Genomic DNA, 20,168 nt, shown 5'->3' with positions numbered 1-20,168 from the left:
TGGGCTCTGATCGTGGACCAGCGGAGGAATAAACAGGAGAAATGATTCTACTAAAATCGAGGTAGAAGGCTCCTTAAGTTTGAACTCATGCTGAAGTAAAATTTATACCAAAAGTAAGGAGCACTGGGAGCAAACTGAGAGTTATAAAAGGGGTTCTGCACACATAACCCCTTCTTGAAACTGAATCAATAGCTCACCGGAGCTAATGTAGCTGAGGTAACAAACCCTTTTAAAGTAACCAATGACCCCATTTACACTTGGTGTTAACATGCAATCTGTATATGCATACGGTATCTGGATAATGAGGGGAGGTCACAGGCATTTACACTGGTACCTGATTTTGCCCGCATTGTAATTGGATCTCGGTGTGCAAATTATTTAGGCAGAGCTGGCAGATGTGTCAACAAACATAGCAGCTCCCAGGTCAAGGGAGGCGATGCTGCAGTTTGGGCTCGACTTATTTTTCCTTTGTTGAAGAAGATCAAGTTCTAGTTATCTATTATCATGTGCACAACAATTACAGAGGCAATAGTAATCTTAGATCTCAGACGGCCTCCAACAACACTCAATAAATATGTGTAAATAAAAAAATCATGAAAGTAAAAGACTAGAATCCAAAACATAAAATGATGCAAAGTTAAAATATAGAAATAAAATATAACATATAAAATATATTTGTGGTAGAGAGGTATAGAGCAATTGCAAAATGGATAAACTGAATGAATGAGAAGTTATACGTGTTTGTTTCCTTATTATAAAAACAACAACACACCAGATGTAATGAACTCCAAATGATACTGATCAGTTTAAGGACTCACACAGCTGAACTTAATGGATCAGTTTTTGAGCCACGACAAAGGCCAAAATGTGACCTTCAACAGACTCCACAGACTTGTTTTTAGCCTTTTGCTATGGGAGCAGTTGTTGATCACGTGCGGCCCTACCAGCTGCTTAAGATCAGTGAGGTAGTCAGTCAATGACGGTATAAAGTCAATAAAATTGTTTTTTCAAAGATTGGGAATCACTGCAATCATTGAGCATACAGACATACATGAGCACAACATAAATGAGGCTGATGGGTCCAGTAGTAGCTGAGATTAGCCACGGACAGGAAAACAGATACGCACACACGACTGGACGCATGATCTCCCCCCAGGGTAAAGCCTGGTGGAAATAAGCTGTACAAGTGTTTTTCACTCTTTAAAATTGTACTCTTGACCTCATATAAAATAACAGAATCAGCTGAGCACCTCGGCTTAAAATCGGTGACACCGTAAACATTTGCGCAGAGCCAGGCCTGCTTGGTTGGTGGTGGAAATCAGACTACGTTACGGTTGGATGAGAGAGCAGGTGATGCAGAAAACCACCTCCTAGCAGTAGCTGGGCCAATGGACACATATACATGGGTGGCGTAAAGGAATAGCGTGGGAGGACAGAAAGTGAGGAAAAGTGGAATATAAAAGTGGAAAGAGGGAGTTTAATAGGCGGAAGGATGCAGTGTGAGACACAGAAAGATGAATGAGGGAGTAAAGGGAGATAATTAGGCAAAGAGCAAGGGAGAGATAAATTGCTGAAATTAAGAACAAAGGAGGATTAAGGAAAAAGAATCCTGGATATTCTTATTATTATCATGGTGTTGTACTTATTCTAGGAGTAATATGGTGTAATGTACTGTTACTTCAGGTGCATGAGGACTTTCAAGCTGTGCCATACTTGTCAACATTGGAATTTCTAAATAAGGGACATTTTCTGGCGGACTCCGTCCATACCTTAACAGCTCTCAGCCACCCAGCCCCCACCCATATAATGTAAATGTAAACACATATACAGTAGGCCTATATACATTCAGGAAATACATGTTTATTTAAAGTATGTATTACTTGTACAGACATGTTTATAAGATTTATGTATTTTATTTATTAGTTAATATCATTAATGTATTTGATGATTGATGAGTTGTGTGGCTTTTGTTTCCCCCGACGAGTAGCCTACTTCCTTGCGATGGCAGAGTCGGGAAACATGTCCGCTACACTGCGACTGAAATCATCGCAGAAGCTGAACGCGACATTATTTTTGGCACAAAGCATTGACATCTTTCCCTCAGCTTTGGTCACTTGGTTTGCCTCCGACTCAGTTCTTGTCACACATGAAGTCATTGACAGTGAATGTTTTTGTGCCTCTTGTCGTGCTTGTGCTTGGACGATGTTTCATGCTGACTAACATTGCTTATTCCGCCGTGTGCAATGCTAACATCTGAATGGCACACTTTACAAAAAGCATGAGTTTGCTCGACTCTGCTTTTTATTAAATAAGGGAAGGTCTCCTCTCATTTGGCAGGTACAGGTACTAGATGGAGACGCAGTTGTACCTGCGTCTCCATCTATCTCCCGGTCACTGTGACTCTCATCCATATGTTTTCGTCTCCTTCTGTGTTATTCTTCTTCTGTGTGTTTACTGGCGGATAACGTTTTTCAGCTAAAGTTAAACATAATACTGCCACCTGCTCTACCGGAGGCCACTTTAAACTTTTTTTAATTAGGCCTTTTTTTTTTTGAAAGGTTAAAAATACGGGATAATCCCGGGAAAAACGGGAGGGTTGACAGGTATGAGCTGTGCTATTTACACTGATGGAGAGAGAGAGTAGGACTTGTTTCTTGTCTGAGAGTAGAGAGAACGAAAATGCTTCAAATGACAAAAAGTGATCAAAGGGGGCTGCTGGACTCCTAATGCTGAGGAAGACTATTCCAAAAAGATGCAAGAAGTTGCTGCATTATGGTCTACTAGGGATACTGTTGGTAGGGAAACTGAAACTCTGAATCTTCTGTGATGTGCGAGTTGAATGTCGGTGCAAACTGTTACTCCCAAAAGTTTTGATTCTGAAAAACAGAGCATTAGTACTGATGTTTATAATATATATGTTGCATATAGAAAGGTATTTGTTTTCCAATAGAGAAATGCAGTTTGACTTTGTGTTTTTTCTACTGACATATGTGTAAGTGCAGAAATGCTGCATCCTTTTAGTGAGCATCTGTTCCTGAAGGCTGCAGGCTGCCACATCGATGTTGATTTACCCACTTTGTTTGGGGCCCAATCCCAGAGAGACAGGTGTTGATTTTGGGGAGAGCAGGTGTGGATGTTGGCTGTTTGGAGTAGTCACACCTGAGCCTCTGTAAATACAGCATGGGCTATTTTTATTTTAGATTTGTATAATCAATCGAAACAATAATCACAATATTGACTCCTGAAATGTCCAAATCCCTACATGAAAAGATATTTTTGCTTAATTGCAAAATCCTGGTTTCTAGTCTATTATTTCAAGCCTTTTGTTTTCTTATAGGAGAGGTGTTGCTGCAGGCTTCTCTAAATACAAGATGCCTGAGTACAGCTGCTGTAATGATGCAGATGGAAGTGCTTCCTGCTACTTTGAACATGGGTTGAAGTGAGGTTGTTAGAGCTGCCGATGTTCGGCAGTATGAGGATTCTTTGGACCCCTGGGGGGTTTTGCCCTTGTTTCGAACATTTACTGTTAAACTGAGCAGAGAGAGGTGTTCTGCTAAATGGAAAAGAGTTGTTTGCTCCTCAAATAGACATTGCACCAGCGGCAATGACTTCATACAGAAAAATGAAAAAGCCCTCCCTGCTTACGGTAGGCACTCTAAATGTAAATTAGTTAATTTAGGTTGAACCACATGCAGTATATAACTCGTCCTGTGTTTTTCTATCACAGTCTGCTACCAGACAACAGTTAGGCACTATAACCAGACAAATTGCCTACTTCACAAGTAACAGTAAATGTGAAAGAGAACGCACAAAGTTAGGATTACATAATCAGTCATTGCTGCATATTCGTAGCTGCATATAATGCAATTATATCTGCATAATTTAAATGTTTACATGTAATGTTTGCATCATAGTTGCATATCTGTTTCTCTGCATTATCATATACAACAGTAAATATGTTTACTCGAGTGAATGAGGAGGTATAGTGAGGCAATAAGAGGTAAAGTCTAATTTTTCTTAGAGGATAAGGTTAGCAATATTCTTTATTTTTCTTATTGTCAACAAATCCCATAAAAAAAGACCAAAACACTGAACTGATTCCACTAACAACTGTGTATATCTTCTTCCTCTGTGCCATAGAGCTCCATTACACACTGCAGTGCATTTAAACTCAATCCTACAAGAGCACCAAATGTGGATTAATCCGTCACTGGAAATAGTCCCCAACAAATGCACTTTTGTTGCTCTTGTTTAAGTAATATTTGCAAAAAAAAGAGACAGGGGTCAGCTGTTTTTAAATTTGAAAACTGAATGAAACTATATATTTGAGACTGTTTTTAAATATTTACATCTTCAGTAGAAACCAACGGGCTTGGGCCTGAGAGCCACACACACAAAGCCAGAAAGTATTGAGAGAAAGACAAACATGTTGTCGGTCTTTGTCTTTTCATTGGACAACAAAATATAAAACATCGCCACTCATAGCCGTTTGCCCAATTAGTGTGATTTTGTGAGTCGCTTTGGGCAAAAGCGTCAGCTAAATGTAATGTAATGTAAATGCCACTCCCCATGAGATCTGATACACAGTGTCTGAGATATCGTGATTGGAATAAAAATGAAAATTGTAGCACCCACTCTCTGGCTAATAGGTGAACAGATGGACATACATAGTAACAGATAGATTGATAGACAGCAGCTGAGTCACACATCCAGCCCAGATTTCATTGTATGGGATGATTTAAGAAACTTGCTATGTAAATTCCCAGATGAGTTTAGGAGAAGTGAAAAATAAAATCTAGTTCATGAGGGAAAAAAACATGACATTAGTTAAAACACCCTGATCTCCTGAGTGATATCTGGGACAAACAGAAGTTGCAGTTGATACAAGATGAATCTTTAATGCTCCCAGCGTGAAATCAGCAAAAATTGCAAAAGAAAACAGCAGGAAAAAGAATACAAGCACACAAACAAACAAAAAGTATGAATAAGCAAAAGGGTTCTTTCACTGTATTGTTTTGCTATATTGTTCTATACACTCAGTTGTGTTATTACAGGTCTAATTATATGTTTCTAAAAATGTAATTTCTTCTTTTTTCCTGCAGTTTCCTATGATCAATGAGTTTGGGGAGGACACCAACTCCTACTGCTCCTTTGAGAGCAAAGAGACGGCGCTGCTGCACTCAGAAAATAGCAACCTGCAGCAGAGAGTCAACGTCCTGACCCACGAGGTAAGAGGAGAGATGAGGACAAGAGGGGGAGTCGGACAGAGGGAGGGTGGGGGACAAGGCGAGAGGTGAAGAAGAGGAGATATGAGAGAATGCAGAGGCAGGATGGGATATATACGAAATAAGACAGTCCGTATATTTATTTAAATAAACTGCGATAGAATAGAAACTTTATCACACCAATGGTTTTCTCTGTGCTTGAGTTCTGCTGAAATCCCTCCCTGCATGTGAATTAATTGAATTAAAAGACAAAAATTGAGGCCAAGCCTGTTGGACATACGCTGAAAGATGTCCATAACTAATTAAGCACTAAAGCTGCCGCCCAAGCAAAAAAATTACTGAGATGGGGTGTTTTCAAGAAGCCGTCCGAGGAGCGCTGTGACATGGGATTTTCACGCTGGTGTTCTATTTTTGAGACGCACTATAATTGGGAACAAACCTGGCCAGGATTTCTGCTGAATGTGTGCGCCTTGAGAAAGAAGAAAGTAAAGAAGACATGGGATGACACGTTTTGGTTTTATTTGATACAATTACAGCGTGATTAAAAAAAATCTAAAACAAGATGTGTGCATGCTACACAAACAGGAGTAGAACAGAACTAAGAATCCGTTTTACTACTTTTCTACCACACTTGAGTGTAAGTAACTTCGCAAAATGGGGTAAAGTGAGAGAGGGGAGAATGGCAGCAGCCATAATGAGCTTGTACGGGTCTTTCCCCTCGCTTGCTACTTTTCTATGTGTGTGAACAAGAGTGAAATAGAAATGAGAAATGATTGACACAGGAAGGCAGTGGTAAAAATGGTAGCGGTAAAAAATAAAACAAAGAGCTACAGAGCAAGAAAGAGGAAGGAAATGGTTTATGGGAGCAGCAGAAGCGATACACGAGGTCACACAGCTCTGCTCACTGAGTATGCTCTGTTGGGACAGAACCCAGTTTCTGATGTTTATTCGATAAAATGCATATCAAACAGGCAGCCAAGGCTAGGCACTGAGTTAGGGCAGGCACTGAGCATGCTGTGTGCACATTTAGCTTCGGTCATATTTACCACTAAGGCACAAAATCAACCGACACGAGGGCCTTAAAGTGAGTTCTGCTTCATCACTCGATATCGAGGCCATGTTTTGCACAGTGTCTGTGTCAAAATCTACTTTAAGACCTTTCTTTATTTCAGTTTTGTGTTATATTTCCTTTAATTAAAGTTTTAAATCAAATGACTAAACAGCAAATCTTGTAGTGCTACTTTCAGATAGCAAACTAGGTATTATTCCAGCAACAAAACTGTGCACATGGCGCAGAGAGAGGAAGAACTGAGGCGTTAATAGGCCAAGCAGCGCAATTTGTGCATATTTATTTTTTATCCGGACAATTGGGCTCGTCTCATTTCTCAGTTTGTACATCCTCGCCTCAGTTCCTTGCGTCATACCTCCAACCTACGATTCGAGCGCATGAGACAAAGAAGAGACATGAGGAGAGAGTGGGGTTGAGGCAACAGGCATTTAACAAAGTGAGACATCCATGCTTTGGAGCTGTCATTTTAAAGCAACCAAAATTAAGCATGACGTGTGGCACAGCTGCATCATCTGTTCATTGTCACGCCTCTTTTACATGTCCCAGGTGCCGAAAAGACTTCCGCAAAAGGACAGATCCTCGCTCCTAGCCCCCCCCCCCCCCCCGGCAGAGAAGAGCAGAATCTTGATGGAAAACGCAAATCATTTGCAACTTGTTTTGCAGATTCTCTGGAAATTCAGTTCACATTTTCTCTACATTGTGTTCTGAGAGCTTAGAAATTATCTTAGCATTACATTATATTAACTGATAGAGATAGTGGCCAAAACCATCTAAATAGGATCCTAGTTAAAAAAGGAGACTAGCCCAGGAGTATCCTCAGTCACGACGTGTTTGACAAGCCGTCCTACACCTTGGTGCCAGGTTTCTATAAGCATATGTTACCAGAGACACACTGAATAGGCCTCATAGCAGTGATATACCTCTTTGTCCTCGCCGGCTCTTTGTTTATCTCACTCCCTTGCTGCTGCTCCCACTCTCATTCTCCAAGTGACCATATTCTTCAACAAAAATCACACTTCCTCGCCTGCTTTGAAACTCTCTCCATTTCGCTCCATTTGTTGTATGTCACTGCTCTCAGATCTGTCAAACAGTATGTGATTATGGCATCCGGCCACATCCACCCCCTTGTTATGCCACAGTGTGAGAGATCAGCAAGACATCAAGAAATCCATTTTTAAAATAGTGTCGAAGATGATTGCTGAAATGATGATTTATCCTTTTTTGGAGATGGGGAGGCGTCAAGATTTCAGTGACCTAAATTTGCTTGGTTACACAGAAATCTTTTAAGAGACACATTTGAAGACTCGCACAATGGAGGTTTTTGGTGTTTTTTCCCTTCTCTCTCTCTCTCTCTCTCTCTCTCTCTCTCTCTCTCTCTCTCTCTCTCCTCTCTCTCTCTCTCTCTCTGGTGAGAAGTTTGAACACTGACAAAGAAAGGAAAAAAAGCGAATGTATGTCAAGTCTTTCTTTTTTGTTCTTTGGTCTCAGCTTCTCTTTCTCTGCATCTCCCTTCAGCTCCAGAAGAGGAAGGAGAGAGAGGAGCAGCTGGAGGATGTGATCCAGGCCTACGAGAAGATTCACATGGAGAAGAGCAACCTCCAGAGGGATCTCGACAAGATGGTCAGAGACATTAGTCAATCCACTGCACTGTGCACTCATTTTACAGTCGCTTTAAGTAGAAGAAGCCATATGCCTCATTAATAAATTCTTAGTTTCCCTTTCTGCTGAATATAAAATGTAAATGTCGGCATGGCTGACATCATGAACTGACACTGCATGACACAGTACTTAAACATAAGTAATGATTACATTTAAAAAAGGTATAATATGTAACATTTATGCATTCAAATGTTTCAAAAACGACTAGACCTATGGTCAACGATTTTCAAACCTGGAGAAATCTGTAATTTTCATCAAGGTAACGGTTTCATTTGGTCTCCTGTGAAGATGTTGTATTCTCTTTGTGCATGCGTCAGTGTTCTGCCAGAAGCTTTCATAAATGTACCTTTTATCCAGTTTAAAGCCACATTTTTACAATACACTTTCTAGGTCTTGGTCGTTTTATCTATATTTTTCACCGGGATGAAGGATTTTAGGGTTTGTGAAACAATCCGGTCATAGACGTCATCTCTCGACTCCATTCTCACACCTTGAGTTGCTAATCAGACTGTAAACAATGAGCAGCGCACAGAAGACGAAGTCTCGGCTCGGATATCCGCCGGTTACTCCAGAACCCCGGAAATATTGCCCGTTGCCATATTGGGTTTCGAGATTGTGTTTTGTCATAGTTTCCATACAAATGTGCTGAAAACAACATCGAATTCTTGATACATTCTTGCAGTCTCTATATTTCTGTTGCATACGTCAAAACAAAAACATCATCTTTCTCCACATTACCTCATTTTTCACATTTTACTATCACTGCCCCATGTAAATGGTAAATGAAGGGAACATCAATGACTGTGACTGTTCTTTTTCTCTATCTTGTCTTACAACAGAGACACGACATGAAATTGGATCACTTTGACTGGGCACTTTAGAGTACACTGCTCATTTCAAAGTCATTGCCCTCTGATTACTTCTCATACCAAGTGAACAGTCCTTCAGAGGAAGAATAAAAGTCCTTTTATCAGTGAAAGTCTCCTCTGACACAAAACAAACACGTGATTGAGTGTTTTGCCTGTAAGGGTACATTCTGTAAATGTTGCCAAGGCACTGCACGTTCCTATCATTAAAAACATACTAAAACATTTGTGTTAGCTTTATCCTCTAACTCCGTTTGTTGATACATGTGCATTTTTCAAACTGTGACTGTAACTGAGTTACGAATCAAAGTCGATCCAGACCATGCAGGTAGACGTTTCCAACTGAACAGATTGGCCGGCTGCTCTTCCCCAGATCCCCTCTGTGATAATAACCCCTCTCATATGAGGGTAAGTCCATTGAGCAGCTCATGCCGAGCAGCCTCAGCAGTTTTATGTGGGCAGAGTGATTACTGGATGAGGTGCGCCAAAGACGTTGGAACTGCCACCTGCCGAGGGCTGAGACAGTGTCAATGTCACCTGAAGTCTGCGGCTCCAACTACCTACTGGGCCTCATTGTCCTTTAACCTTCCAGCAGTGCACTCACTAATCTACATAATATACACAGCATATATTATTGTGTCTTGTGCATTTTGTACAATAAACAGGATAGACTCAAAAATGAGAATATTTTCAGGAAGGCTAACAAACGCCAGCAGCACTTCCAGCACTCTGCCCTCACACATTCCTGGTCAACCTGCCGATATAAATAGAAGCACACATGAACACTGACATAGATCTGCGTGAATCACAAACTGCCTTTTAGCGGGTTTCAAAGAAACTGAGTAGCCAAAGAACGTACTGAATGTAACCTCTGTAAATATTTGAATGTAATTGGTGTGTAAATAAATAAATGTGTGTGATTCCAGACCAGCATGGTGGAGAAGCATGTGGAGCGAATCCTGGGCCTGGAGTCAGCTCTGAGGCAGAGGGAAAACTCCCTGCAGAAACTCAACATGCAGATGCACAGCAAAGACATGCAGTACCTGCAGCTGCACGCCGGCCCGGACACACACAGTGAGTGACTACATGAGCAGACTAAATGTAGATATATTGTGGTTTTACTGTAAATAAATTCTGATGGTAACAATACAGCTGACACATTTTACTACTATCATTATCATGATAATTGCCATTTTCAGAGAGCACCGTATTATTTAATCATCAGTGTAATTAAATAAATATTTTCTTAGACTTTGGCGTATAATTACATTAATGATACATTACATTTCTTTACTTAAAATAATAGATGTAACCCTTTAATGACAGAATAAAGCTGAGAATAAAGCTGATTTATTGCTTCACTTTTCGCTACAAAACGTAGCCCAATGGATCACAACCCAACCAAAACTATTTTTAAATTAAGAAATGAAAACATTTAGCAGAAAACCACATAATCTAAGAAACAGATAATGTATTTAAAGTCATTTGTAGTCAACTGTCTTAAAATCGAAACGTTATACTACTTTATACTTTGGTATATTATGGCAAAATATCATTTACGGTGATATTTTTGTCCACAATAATGTTAGAATAAAAACGTATACTGGTACATCCCTATATCATATATCTATTTATAAATAAATATATAAAATGCAAATGTCAGATACAGATGTCAGAGGGTTGTTTAGGTCTGTATTTCCACTACTCTACTCTGATACACATTTATATAGTTCATGTGAAGAAAGATAAGTACAGTAAGAAAATACATTAACCAGCCGAAACACCAGTTATCTCTGTAATCACCGCTCATCTCCTCTCTGCATCTTTAATCAAATCCAACAATCTGGACGGTAAAACATTTTAATTGAGGTCAAGTTAATCCTCGGCCTGTTGGAGAGAAGGTGAGAGAGGGGAGAATGGCAGCAGCCATAATGAGCTTGTACGGGTCTTTCCCCTCGCTTGCTACTTTTCTATGTGTGTGAACAAGAGTGAAATAGAAATGAGAAATGATTGACACAGGAAGGCAGTGGTAAAAATGGTAGCGGTAAAAAATAAAACAAAGAGCTACAGAGCAAGAAAGAGGAAGGAAATGGTTTATGGGAGCAGCAGAAGCGATACACGAGGTCACACAGCTCTGCTCACTGAGTATGCTCTGTTGGGGACAGAAACCAGTTTCTGATGTTTTTATTCGATAAAATGCATATCAAACAGGCAGCCAAGGCTAGGCACTGAGTTAGGGCAGGCACTGAGCATGCTGTGTGCACATTTAGCTTCGGTCATATTTACCACTAAGGCACAAAATCAACCGACACGAGGGCCTTAAAGTGAGTTCTGCTTCATCACTCGATATCGAGGCCATGTTTTGCACAGTGTCTGTGTCAAAATCTACTTTAAGACCTTTCTTTATTTCAGTTTTGTGTTATATTTCCTTTAATTAAAGTTTTAAATCAAATGACTAAACAGCAAATCTCGTAGTGCTACTTTCAGATAGCAAACTAGGTATTATTCCAGCAACAAAACTGTGCACATGGCGCAGAGAGAGGAAGAACTGAGGCGTTAATAGGCCAAGCAGCGCAATTTGTGCATATTTATTTTTTATCCGGACAATTGGGCTCGTCTCATTTCTCAGTTTGTACATCCTCGCCTCAGTTCCTTGCGTCATACCTCCAACCTACGATTCGAGCGCATGAGACAAAGAAGAGACATGAGGAGAGAGTGGGGTTGAGGGCAACAGGCATTTAACAAAGTGAGACATCCATGCTTTGGAGCTGTCATTTTAAAGCAACCAAAATTAAGCATGACGTGTGGCACAGCTGCATCATCTGTTCATTGTCACGCCTCTTTTACATGTCCCAGGTGCCGAAAAGACTTCCGCAAAAGGACAGATCCTCGCTCCTAGCCCCCCCCCCCCCCCCGGCAGAGAAGAGCAGAATCTTGATGGAAAACGCAAATCATTTGCAACTTGTTTTGCAGATTCTCTGGAAATTCAGTTCACATTTTCTCTACATTGTGTTCTGAGAGCTTAGAAATTATCTTAGCATTACATTATATTAACTGATAGAGATAGTGGCCAAAACCATCTAAATAGGATCCTAGTTAAAAAAGGAGACTAGCCCAGGAGTATCCTCAGTCACGACGTGTTTGACAAGCCGTCCTACACCTTGGTGCCAGGTTTCTATAAGCATATGTTACCAGAGACACACTGAATAGGCCTCATAGCAGTGATATACCTCTTTGTCCTCGCCGGCTCTTTGTTTATCTCACTCCCTTGCTGCTGCTCCCACTCTCATTCTCCAAGTGACCATATTCTTCAACAAAAATCACACTTCCTCGCCTGCTTTGAAACTCTCTCCATTTCGCTCCATTTGTTGTATGTCACTGCTCTCAGATCTGTCAAACAGTATGTGATTATGGCATCCGGCCACATCCACCCCCTTGTTATGCCACAGTGTGAGAGATCAGCAAGACATCAAAAAATCCATTTTTAAAATAGTGTCGAAGATGATTGCTGAAATGATGATTTATCCTTTTTTGGAGATGGGGAGGCGTCAAGATTTCAGTGACCTAAATTTGCTTGGTTACACAGAAATCTTTTAAGAGACACATTTGAAGACTCGCACAATGGAGGTTTTTGGTGTTTTTTCCCTTCTCTCTCTCTCTCTCTCTCTCTCTCTCTCTCTCTCTCTCTCTCTCTCTCTCTCTCTGGTGAGAAGTTTGAACACTGACAAAGAAAGGAAAAAAAGCGAATGTATGTCAAGTCTTTCTTTTTTGTTCTTTGGTCTCAGCTTCTCTTTCTCTGCATCTCCCTTCAGCTCCAGAAGAGGAAGGAGAGAGAGGAGCAGCTGGAGGATGTGATCCAGGCCTACGAGAAGATTCACATGGAGAAGAGCAACCTCCAGAGGGATCTCGACAAGATGGTCAGAGACATTAGTCAATCCACTGCACTGTGCACTCATTTTACAGTCGCTTTAAGTAGAAGAAGCCATATGCCTCATTAATAAATTCTTAGTTTCCCTTTCTGCTGAATATAAAATGTAAATGTCGGCATGGCTGACATCATGAACTGACACTGCATGACACAGTACTTAAACATAAGTAATGATTACATTTAAAAAAGGTATAATATGTAACATTTATGCATTCAAATGTTTCAAAAACGACTAGACCTATGGTCAACGATTTTCAAACCTGGAGAAATCTGTAATTTTCATCAAGGTAACGGTTTCATTTGGTCTCCTGTGAAGATGTTGTATTCTCTTTGTGCATGCGTCAGTGTTCTGCCAGAAGCTTTCATAAATGTACCTTTTATCCAGTTTAAAGCCACATTTTTACAATACACTTTCTAGGTCTTGGTCGTTTTATCTATATTTTTCACCGGGATGAAGGATTTTAGGGTTTGTGAAACAATCCGGTCATAGACGTCATCTCTCGACTCCATTCTCACACCTTGAGTTGCTAATCAGACTGTAAACAATGAGCAGCGCACAGAAGACGAAGTCTCGGCTCGGATATCCGCCGGTTACTCCAGAACCCCGGAAATATTGCCCGTTGCCATATTGGGTTTCGAGATTGTGTTTTGTCATAGTTTCCATACAAATGTGCTGAAAACAACATCGAATTCTTGATACATTCTTGCAGTCTCTATATTTCTGTTGCATACGTCAAAACAAAAACATCATCTTTCTCCACATTACCTCATTTTTCACATTTTACTATCACTGCCCCATGTAAATGGTAAATGAAGGGAACATCAATGACTGTGACTGTTCTTTTTCTCTATCTTGTCTTACAACAGAGACACGACATGAAATTGGATCACTTTGACTGGGCACTTTAGAGTACACTGCTCATTTCAAAGTCATTGCCCTCTGATTACTTCTCATACCAAGTGAACAGTCCTTCAGAGGAAGAATAAAAGTCCTTTTATCAGTGAAAAGTCTCCTCTGACACAAAACAAACACTTGATTGAGTGTTTTGCCTGTAAGGGTACATTCTGTAAATGTTGCCAAGGCACTGCACGTTCCTATCATTAAAAACATACTAAAACATTTGTGTTAGCTTTATCCTCTAACTCCGTTTGTTGATACATGTGCATTTTTCAAACTGTGACTGTAACTGAGTTACGAATCAAAGTCGATCCAGACCATGCAGGTAGACGTTTCCAACTGAACAGATTGGCCGGCTGCTCTTCCCCAGATCCCCTCTGTGATAATAACCCCTCTCATATGAGGGTAAGTCCATTGAGCAGCTCATGCCGAGCAGCCTCAGCAGTTTTATGTGGGCAGAGTGATTACTGGATGAGGTGCGCCAAAGACGTTGGAACTGCCACCTGCCGAGGGCTGAGACAGTGTCAATGTCACCTGAAGTCTGCGGCTCCAACTACCTACTGGGCCTCATTGTCCTTTAACCTTCCAGCTTGCACTCACTAATCTACATAATATACACAGCATATATTATTGTGTCGTGTGCATTTTGTACAATAAACAGGATAGACTCAAAAATGAGAATATTTTCAGGAAGGCTAACAAACGCCAGCAGCACTTCCAGCACTCTGCCCTCACACATTCCTGGTCAACCTGCCGATATAAATAGAAGCACACATGAACACTGACATAGATCTGCGTGAATCACAAACTGCCTTTCAGCGGGTTTCAAAGAAACTGAGTAGCCAAAGAACGTACTGAATGTAACCTCTGTAAATATTTGAATGTAATTGGTGTGTAAATAAATAAATGTGTGTGATTCCAGACCAGCATGGTGGAGAAGCATGTGGAGCGAATCCTGGGCCTGGAGTCAGCTCTGAGGCAGAGGGAAAACTCCCTGCAGAAACTCAACATGCAGATGCACAGCAAAGACATGCAGTACCTGCAGCTGCACGCCGGCCCGGACACACACAGTGAGTGACTACATGAGCAGACTAAATGTAGATATATTGTGGTTTTACTGTAAATAAATTCTGATGGTAACAATACAGCTGACACTTTTTACTACTATCATTATCATGATAATTGCCATTTTCAGAGAGCACCGTATTATTTAATCATCAGTGTAATTAAATAAATATTTTTCTTAGACTTTTGCGTATAATTACATTAATGATACATTACATTTCTTTACTTAAAATAATAGATGTAACCCTTTAATGACAGAATAAAGCTGAGAATAAAGCTGATTTATTGCTTCACTTTTCGCTACAAAACGTAGCCCAATGGATCACAACCCAACCAAAACTATTTTTAAATTAAGAAATGAAAACATTTAGCAGAAAACCACATAATCTAAGAAACAGATAATGTATTTAAAGTCATTTGTAGTCAACTGTCTTAAAATCGAAACGTTATACTACTTTATACTTTGGTATATTATGGCAAAAATATCATTTACGGTGATATTTTTGTCCACAATAATGTTAGAATAAAAACGTATACTGGTACATCCCTATATCATATATCTATTTATAAATAAATATATAAAATGCAAATGTCAGATACAGATGTCAGAGGGTTGTTTAGGTCTGTATTTCCACTACTCTACTCTGATACACATTTATATAGTTCATGTGAAGAAAGATAAGTACAGTAAGAAAATACATTAACCAGCCGAAACACCAGTTATCTCTGTTAATCACCGCTCATCTCCTCTCTGCATCTTTAATCAAATCCAACAATCTGGACGGTAAAACATTTTAATTGAGGTCAAGTTAATCCTCGGCCTGTTGGAGAGAACCAGCCTGGACATTTTGTTCCAACTCCCCAGTCACAGTCGCAGAAAAACAGACCTTCAGATCAATGCGGGTGCTCGTGATTGAAATTCAAAACATTTGAAGAGGCCGGTACTTTAAATCTGAGGATTTCTCCGTATCATCCGCCTGTTGCTTCCATCTGTACAGCCGAGTGATCTCTATTGTAATTAGTCTGTGTCACCAAATGCTAAAAAACTTGTGAGATAATTTGACTTATTACGATGCAAATTCATTCCCGTATCAGTAGCTTCAAAGAAGGAAGGTCACTTACACTGCTTTCACTGCATTCAGGAGGGGGAAAAGCATGCGAACAAAACCTTAAACCTCTTACATTTTGGATTATAAAGCAGATTCACTTATTTTGAGACTGAAGCACAGAATTCAAGATAAGATATGCAGTCCACGGCTGCTGTAGAGGAGATCGTGTTGAACTTCAGCTGCTCTCTAGTTGGTAGATGTTAAACTTCTGCCATCTTGAACAACGTGGGTGGCTGATGGAAACATGAAAGAAACCTCAACCTCAACAGACTGAAGGTATACCTGGATGAGAGATCATTTTTGCATCAAGCTCTTGTATTTAATGGGAAAAGGGGTGAATGCACCCTAATTTGTGTGTGTTGAGTCCGAGTTTGCAAGGTGTGTGTATGAATATGAGAAAATATCTGCGTAAAGCATGTGTGCACCTGTGACTGCACACAAGTTAACCGAGTGAGGAGGCAGGAGCTGAGATATAAAAGATGATGCACTGTTACAGTGTCTTCATGCTCAAGGACTGAGTCTGTGTGAGCGGAGCTGAATCACTAACATGCCCACGCAGATCACATCACCCAGGTACAAACTGAAAGAGGCTGCCCTTGAAGAAGTCAGCTCTTCTGCTCTTTATACAACAACCGTGGACAAAACAGCTGCATTAGTCAGGGCAAAAAACAATGAAAATGTTTTGTTCACGTCGACATTTTATCTGTCTTTTTCCTCCCAGTGCTGGACTGTCCAGCTTTGACCCTTCAGAGCTCCCGTAGCCTGGACGCACTGTCTGACCTGAAGCTGCAGCGGCTGGAGGCCGAGCTGGAGGGGGCGCGGCACGAGGCCCGGGGGGCATGTCAGAGGGAAGAGGAGCTGAAGGGGGAGTGTGAGAGACTGAAGGAGGACATGAGGATGCTGCAGAACAACCACAGGGACAGGGTCAGTGTTAGTTTGTTTTAGTCCTCTCTACGTGCCACACGGGTGGAGTTGATTGCGTCTGGATATTTTTAAATTATGTAAAGAACACTGTAAGAAGGGCTGTACCGAATAGCTTGAAGCTTTTGCATGTTTTTTTCATTCTTTTTAGACCCGGTATTTCTGCACAATTGCAAATAAAGATTAGGCTACACTAATAATATTAATAAAAGTATTATACAAATGTTTACAATAACTCCAGATCTTTGTGAAGTCCAAAAGTCAACATTTATTTAAAAAAATAAAAGGTAGATAGATTGTGGATTTTGGAAATGACAGCACAATCTAACAGCACCATAAAACACATTTATAACAAAAAATCTATTTTGGCTCGAAAACTATTAAAGGAAATTACAAAAAAAAAAAAGATCAAATTATGCGTCTGCATTTGCTTGGCACTCCATCAAGACGTCATCACTTTTATACCAACGACTGTAGAGAGGTGACGAAGAAATCGGCCCTGGAAGCGTTCAAAGTTGATTTAATAAATAAAGACTCACTCACTACTCCGATGTATCACCTTATTCATATTGAGGATTCTTTTCGAGGATTTAAATCTATTTCAATTATTTTTTTCAGGATGATGGCATCTTAAAATATGACGACAGAGATTCAAAGTTTCATTTGAAAAGCTCAATAGAAGCTTTAAATGTAAAAAAAAAAAAAGACATTTGGTACAGCCCTTACTGTAAAAGAAGCAATCACCGCAATACTTCATTTTGATGCATTCCTTCAACTGTCTGATTCATTTATGAAAAGTATTGAAGGAAATGTCAAATGTCAGATCTACGATTATCCAGAACATTGATATCTGAAGATTCTGAAAAACCCCAGATTACGTTCAAAGACAACATTTTTGACATGAAACGTTGTCATTTGACGTAAATTGCGTTCTGCAGAATCATCCAATATGAACAGAATTCTGGGCTGAACATACTTACAGTATAACAGAACACATCCGAGATGATGAACAGTGTTGTTCAAACAGCTTTAAAGCACCAGGGGGGGGGGGGGGGGGGGGGGGGGGGCGGAAATATTTCTGGCCTCAGTGGGACACAAAACCCTGACCTTAGTGTCAAGCTGTAGGCGTTAAGCTGTGTAGGAGGCCGGCTCCACCCAAGACATGACGTTTTTACATTAGTTTAGCACTCAATAAGTTACGTCAAGGAATAGAAGATCAATAACACAATTATGTACATTAAATGTGAAGCTACAACCAGCAGCCAGTTAGCTTAGCTTAGCACCAAAACCAAAAGTCTCTCCAATGGTAGCATAACAAATCATTTGTAAAAAAATTGCAATTGTAAGTCATTTAATAGGAGTATAGAAGAAAACATCAAAAACAACAAAACAGAGCAGTCAGAGATGAAAAAAAGTTTAAACAGAAATGTGAATAAATGTGTATATACATATATATATACAGTATATATACAGTATATATATATTAAGAACATTCTAAGTCATATACAAATATGCACAAAACAATATAATATATATATATCTTGATACAATTGTTTACAGGTCAACTAGAACAGAGAGTAGTACAAACATCTTAGACAACAAAAAAATTCAATCGATATAAATATACATCACTCTGGAACAGCAGGGAAACGAACAGGGCGCTTCACCTTTTGTATGGATGAAACAAAGAAGATATGAGGTATTAATTAGAGAGCTATATACTGTAGTTTCTAGTAGGTGGAGTTTGTGACCTTCAGACATAGCCAGGCTGTTCCCCCCTGTGCCCAATCTTTATGCTAAGCTAAGCTAACCAGCTTCTGGCGGTAGTTACATATTTGCTACAGACATGAGAGTGGTATCGATCTTTTCATCTAACTCACGGCAAACAAAACAACAACATGTGGAACTATTCCTTAAGATCTTCTTACAGCTAATTTGCTCACATTTAATGCCACACAGCATCTTAATAGTCACTAAAAAGACAACAAAATCTCAACTTTCCAACACAGTTCTCTCTCTCTCTGTGTTGGAGCATTATTGCTAAACATCTGGGCATCCTGGATGACTACACATAAAGCCAAAGGTCCACACGTATACACATCTAAACACACACCCAGTGCTTGAATAATAATGATCAATGACTTGGACCTGTTTTCACCCACGTCCACTTTATTTTCTGACGACATTACCTTCAAACATGTTGCCTCGATGGTCTCTTGCTGTCAGATTTTGTCCAATATTCTACCAGCACCTGCATGCTAATCTAATTTCACGCTCTACTTCGGCAGGAAATGACTTCTCCGTGCAAGCAGTGTGATGTGGAGTGGATAAAGAAGGTGGGAGATGAGCAGTAAGTGACCTCTGGGCGGAGGGAGAAGGGATGGAGGGGAAGAAATAAAAGTAGGATCTATGGAAGGAAAGTTCAACAAGAAGAGCTATAATGGTTGAGGAACATCATCTACTGCAACATCGGAGAAAAGAAAGAGCACAAGGAGACATATTTCACTAAAAGCCGCTGCTCATCTGCATCATTATTCTCCTGCTGTCATGAGCTCAGGCCGACCTCCAGGGACCTCATTAGAAACTAGATGAGCTCGCCAACGCTGCCTAACTCGGTTCAAAAGCAGCTTTAATAAATGAGTGTTACTCTTCGTGCCCAAAAGCATGCATGCATTTACTATATACTCCACTGTATGTGCATTCACACCATTGTTTCTGTATTAAACGTTGGGCAAGATATTTGTCTGAGCAGTAGGGGGCGGTGTAAGCACATTGTAGAAACTTGTGCTGAGAGCAAAGAAAGTAGCTTATCTTCATGCCTTCATCAAATTGCCCCAGGCTATGGCTTGACTGTTTACAAGGTGTTACATGTATAGAAAACAAAAAATAAAAACCACAGCAGGTTGGGTAGATGACTCCCACACAATGAAACCCCAGAAGTGTTTCGATGGGGAACAAACTGAAAGTAAATGGTGTGGCAGCGAAGAGAGGCTGGCTGGGTACTGAGTGTGTGGTGGAAGCCTACAGCTTTTGGTTTTACTCAACAATATCACATACTCCCACTGAAAACCTCGTGCTTTTTCTTGTAATTGGGCTCATTTAGTGTAAACTGCACAGATTGATATGGAAGGTTTTGCATGATCTGTGGGTCACATTTGCCCTAATAATAATTTATTATCTGCTGAGGGAAATTGCTGTTATTTAAAACTGAGGCTGTTGTCAGTAAATGAGTTTTAAACTTTTAAAGCTTCTGCGGCTACTGAAATTAGTTATACTGGCAAATTAAATTCATGGATTCATGAAACCTACACCGTTTGAAAAGCATAACAGAATACATTTTATCTTCCATTTGTCATAAAATATTAAACAAAAATCACAAAATAAAAAACAAGACACAACAAGGCAAAAAAGAAGAGATCTTTGGACTC

General features: G+C 40.1%; 1 protein-coding gene across 1 annotated transcript in view; it reads left to right on the top strand.

Moving 5' to 3' along the window:
* Positions 1-20,168, top strand: part of tbkbp1 (TBK1 binding protein 1) — a 59,402-nt gene that overhangs the window by 25,784 nt on the left and 13,450 nt on the right. The window contains exons 3-7 of the mRNA XM_029456334.1: positions 5,103-5,228; positions 7,810-7,914; positions 9,746-9,893; positions 16,541-16,743; positions 19,029-19,090. Of these exons, the coding sequence (XP_029312194.1) occupies positions 5,103-5,228; positions 7,810-7,914; positions 9,746-9,893; positions 16,541-16,743; positions 19,029-19,090 (644 nt within the window). The remainder of the gene's footprint in view (positions 1-5,102; positions 5,229-7,809; positions 7,915-9,745; positions 9,894-16,540; positions 16,744-19,028; positions 19,091-20,168) is intronic.

Source organism: Cottoperca gobio, chromosome 19, assembly GCF_900634415.1.
Source record: "Cottoperca gobio chromosome 19, fCotGob3.1, whole genome shotgun sequence".
Taxonomy (NCBI): Eukaryota; Metazoa; Chordata; class Actinopteri; order Perciformes; family Bovichtidae; genus Cottoperca; species Cottoperca gobio.
This window is presented reverse-complemented; position numbering and strand designations above follow the sequence as displayed.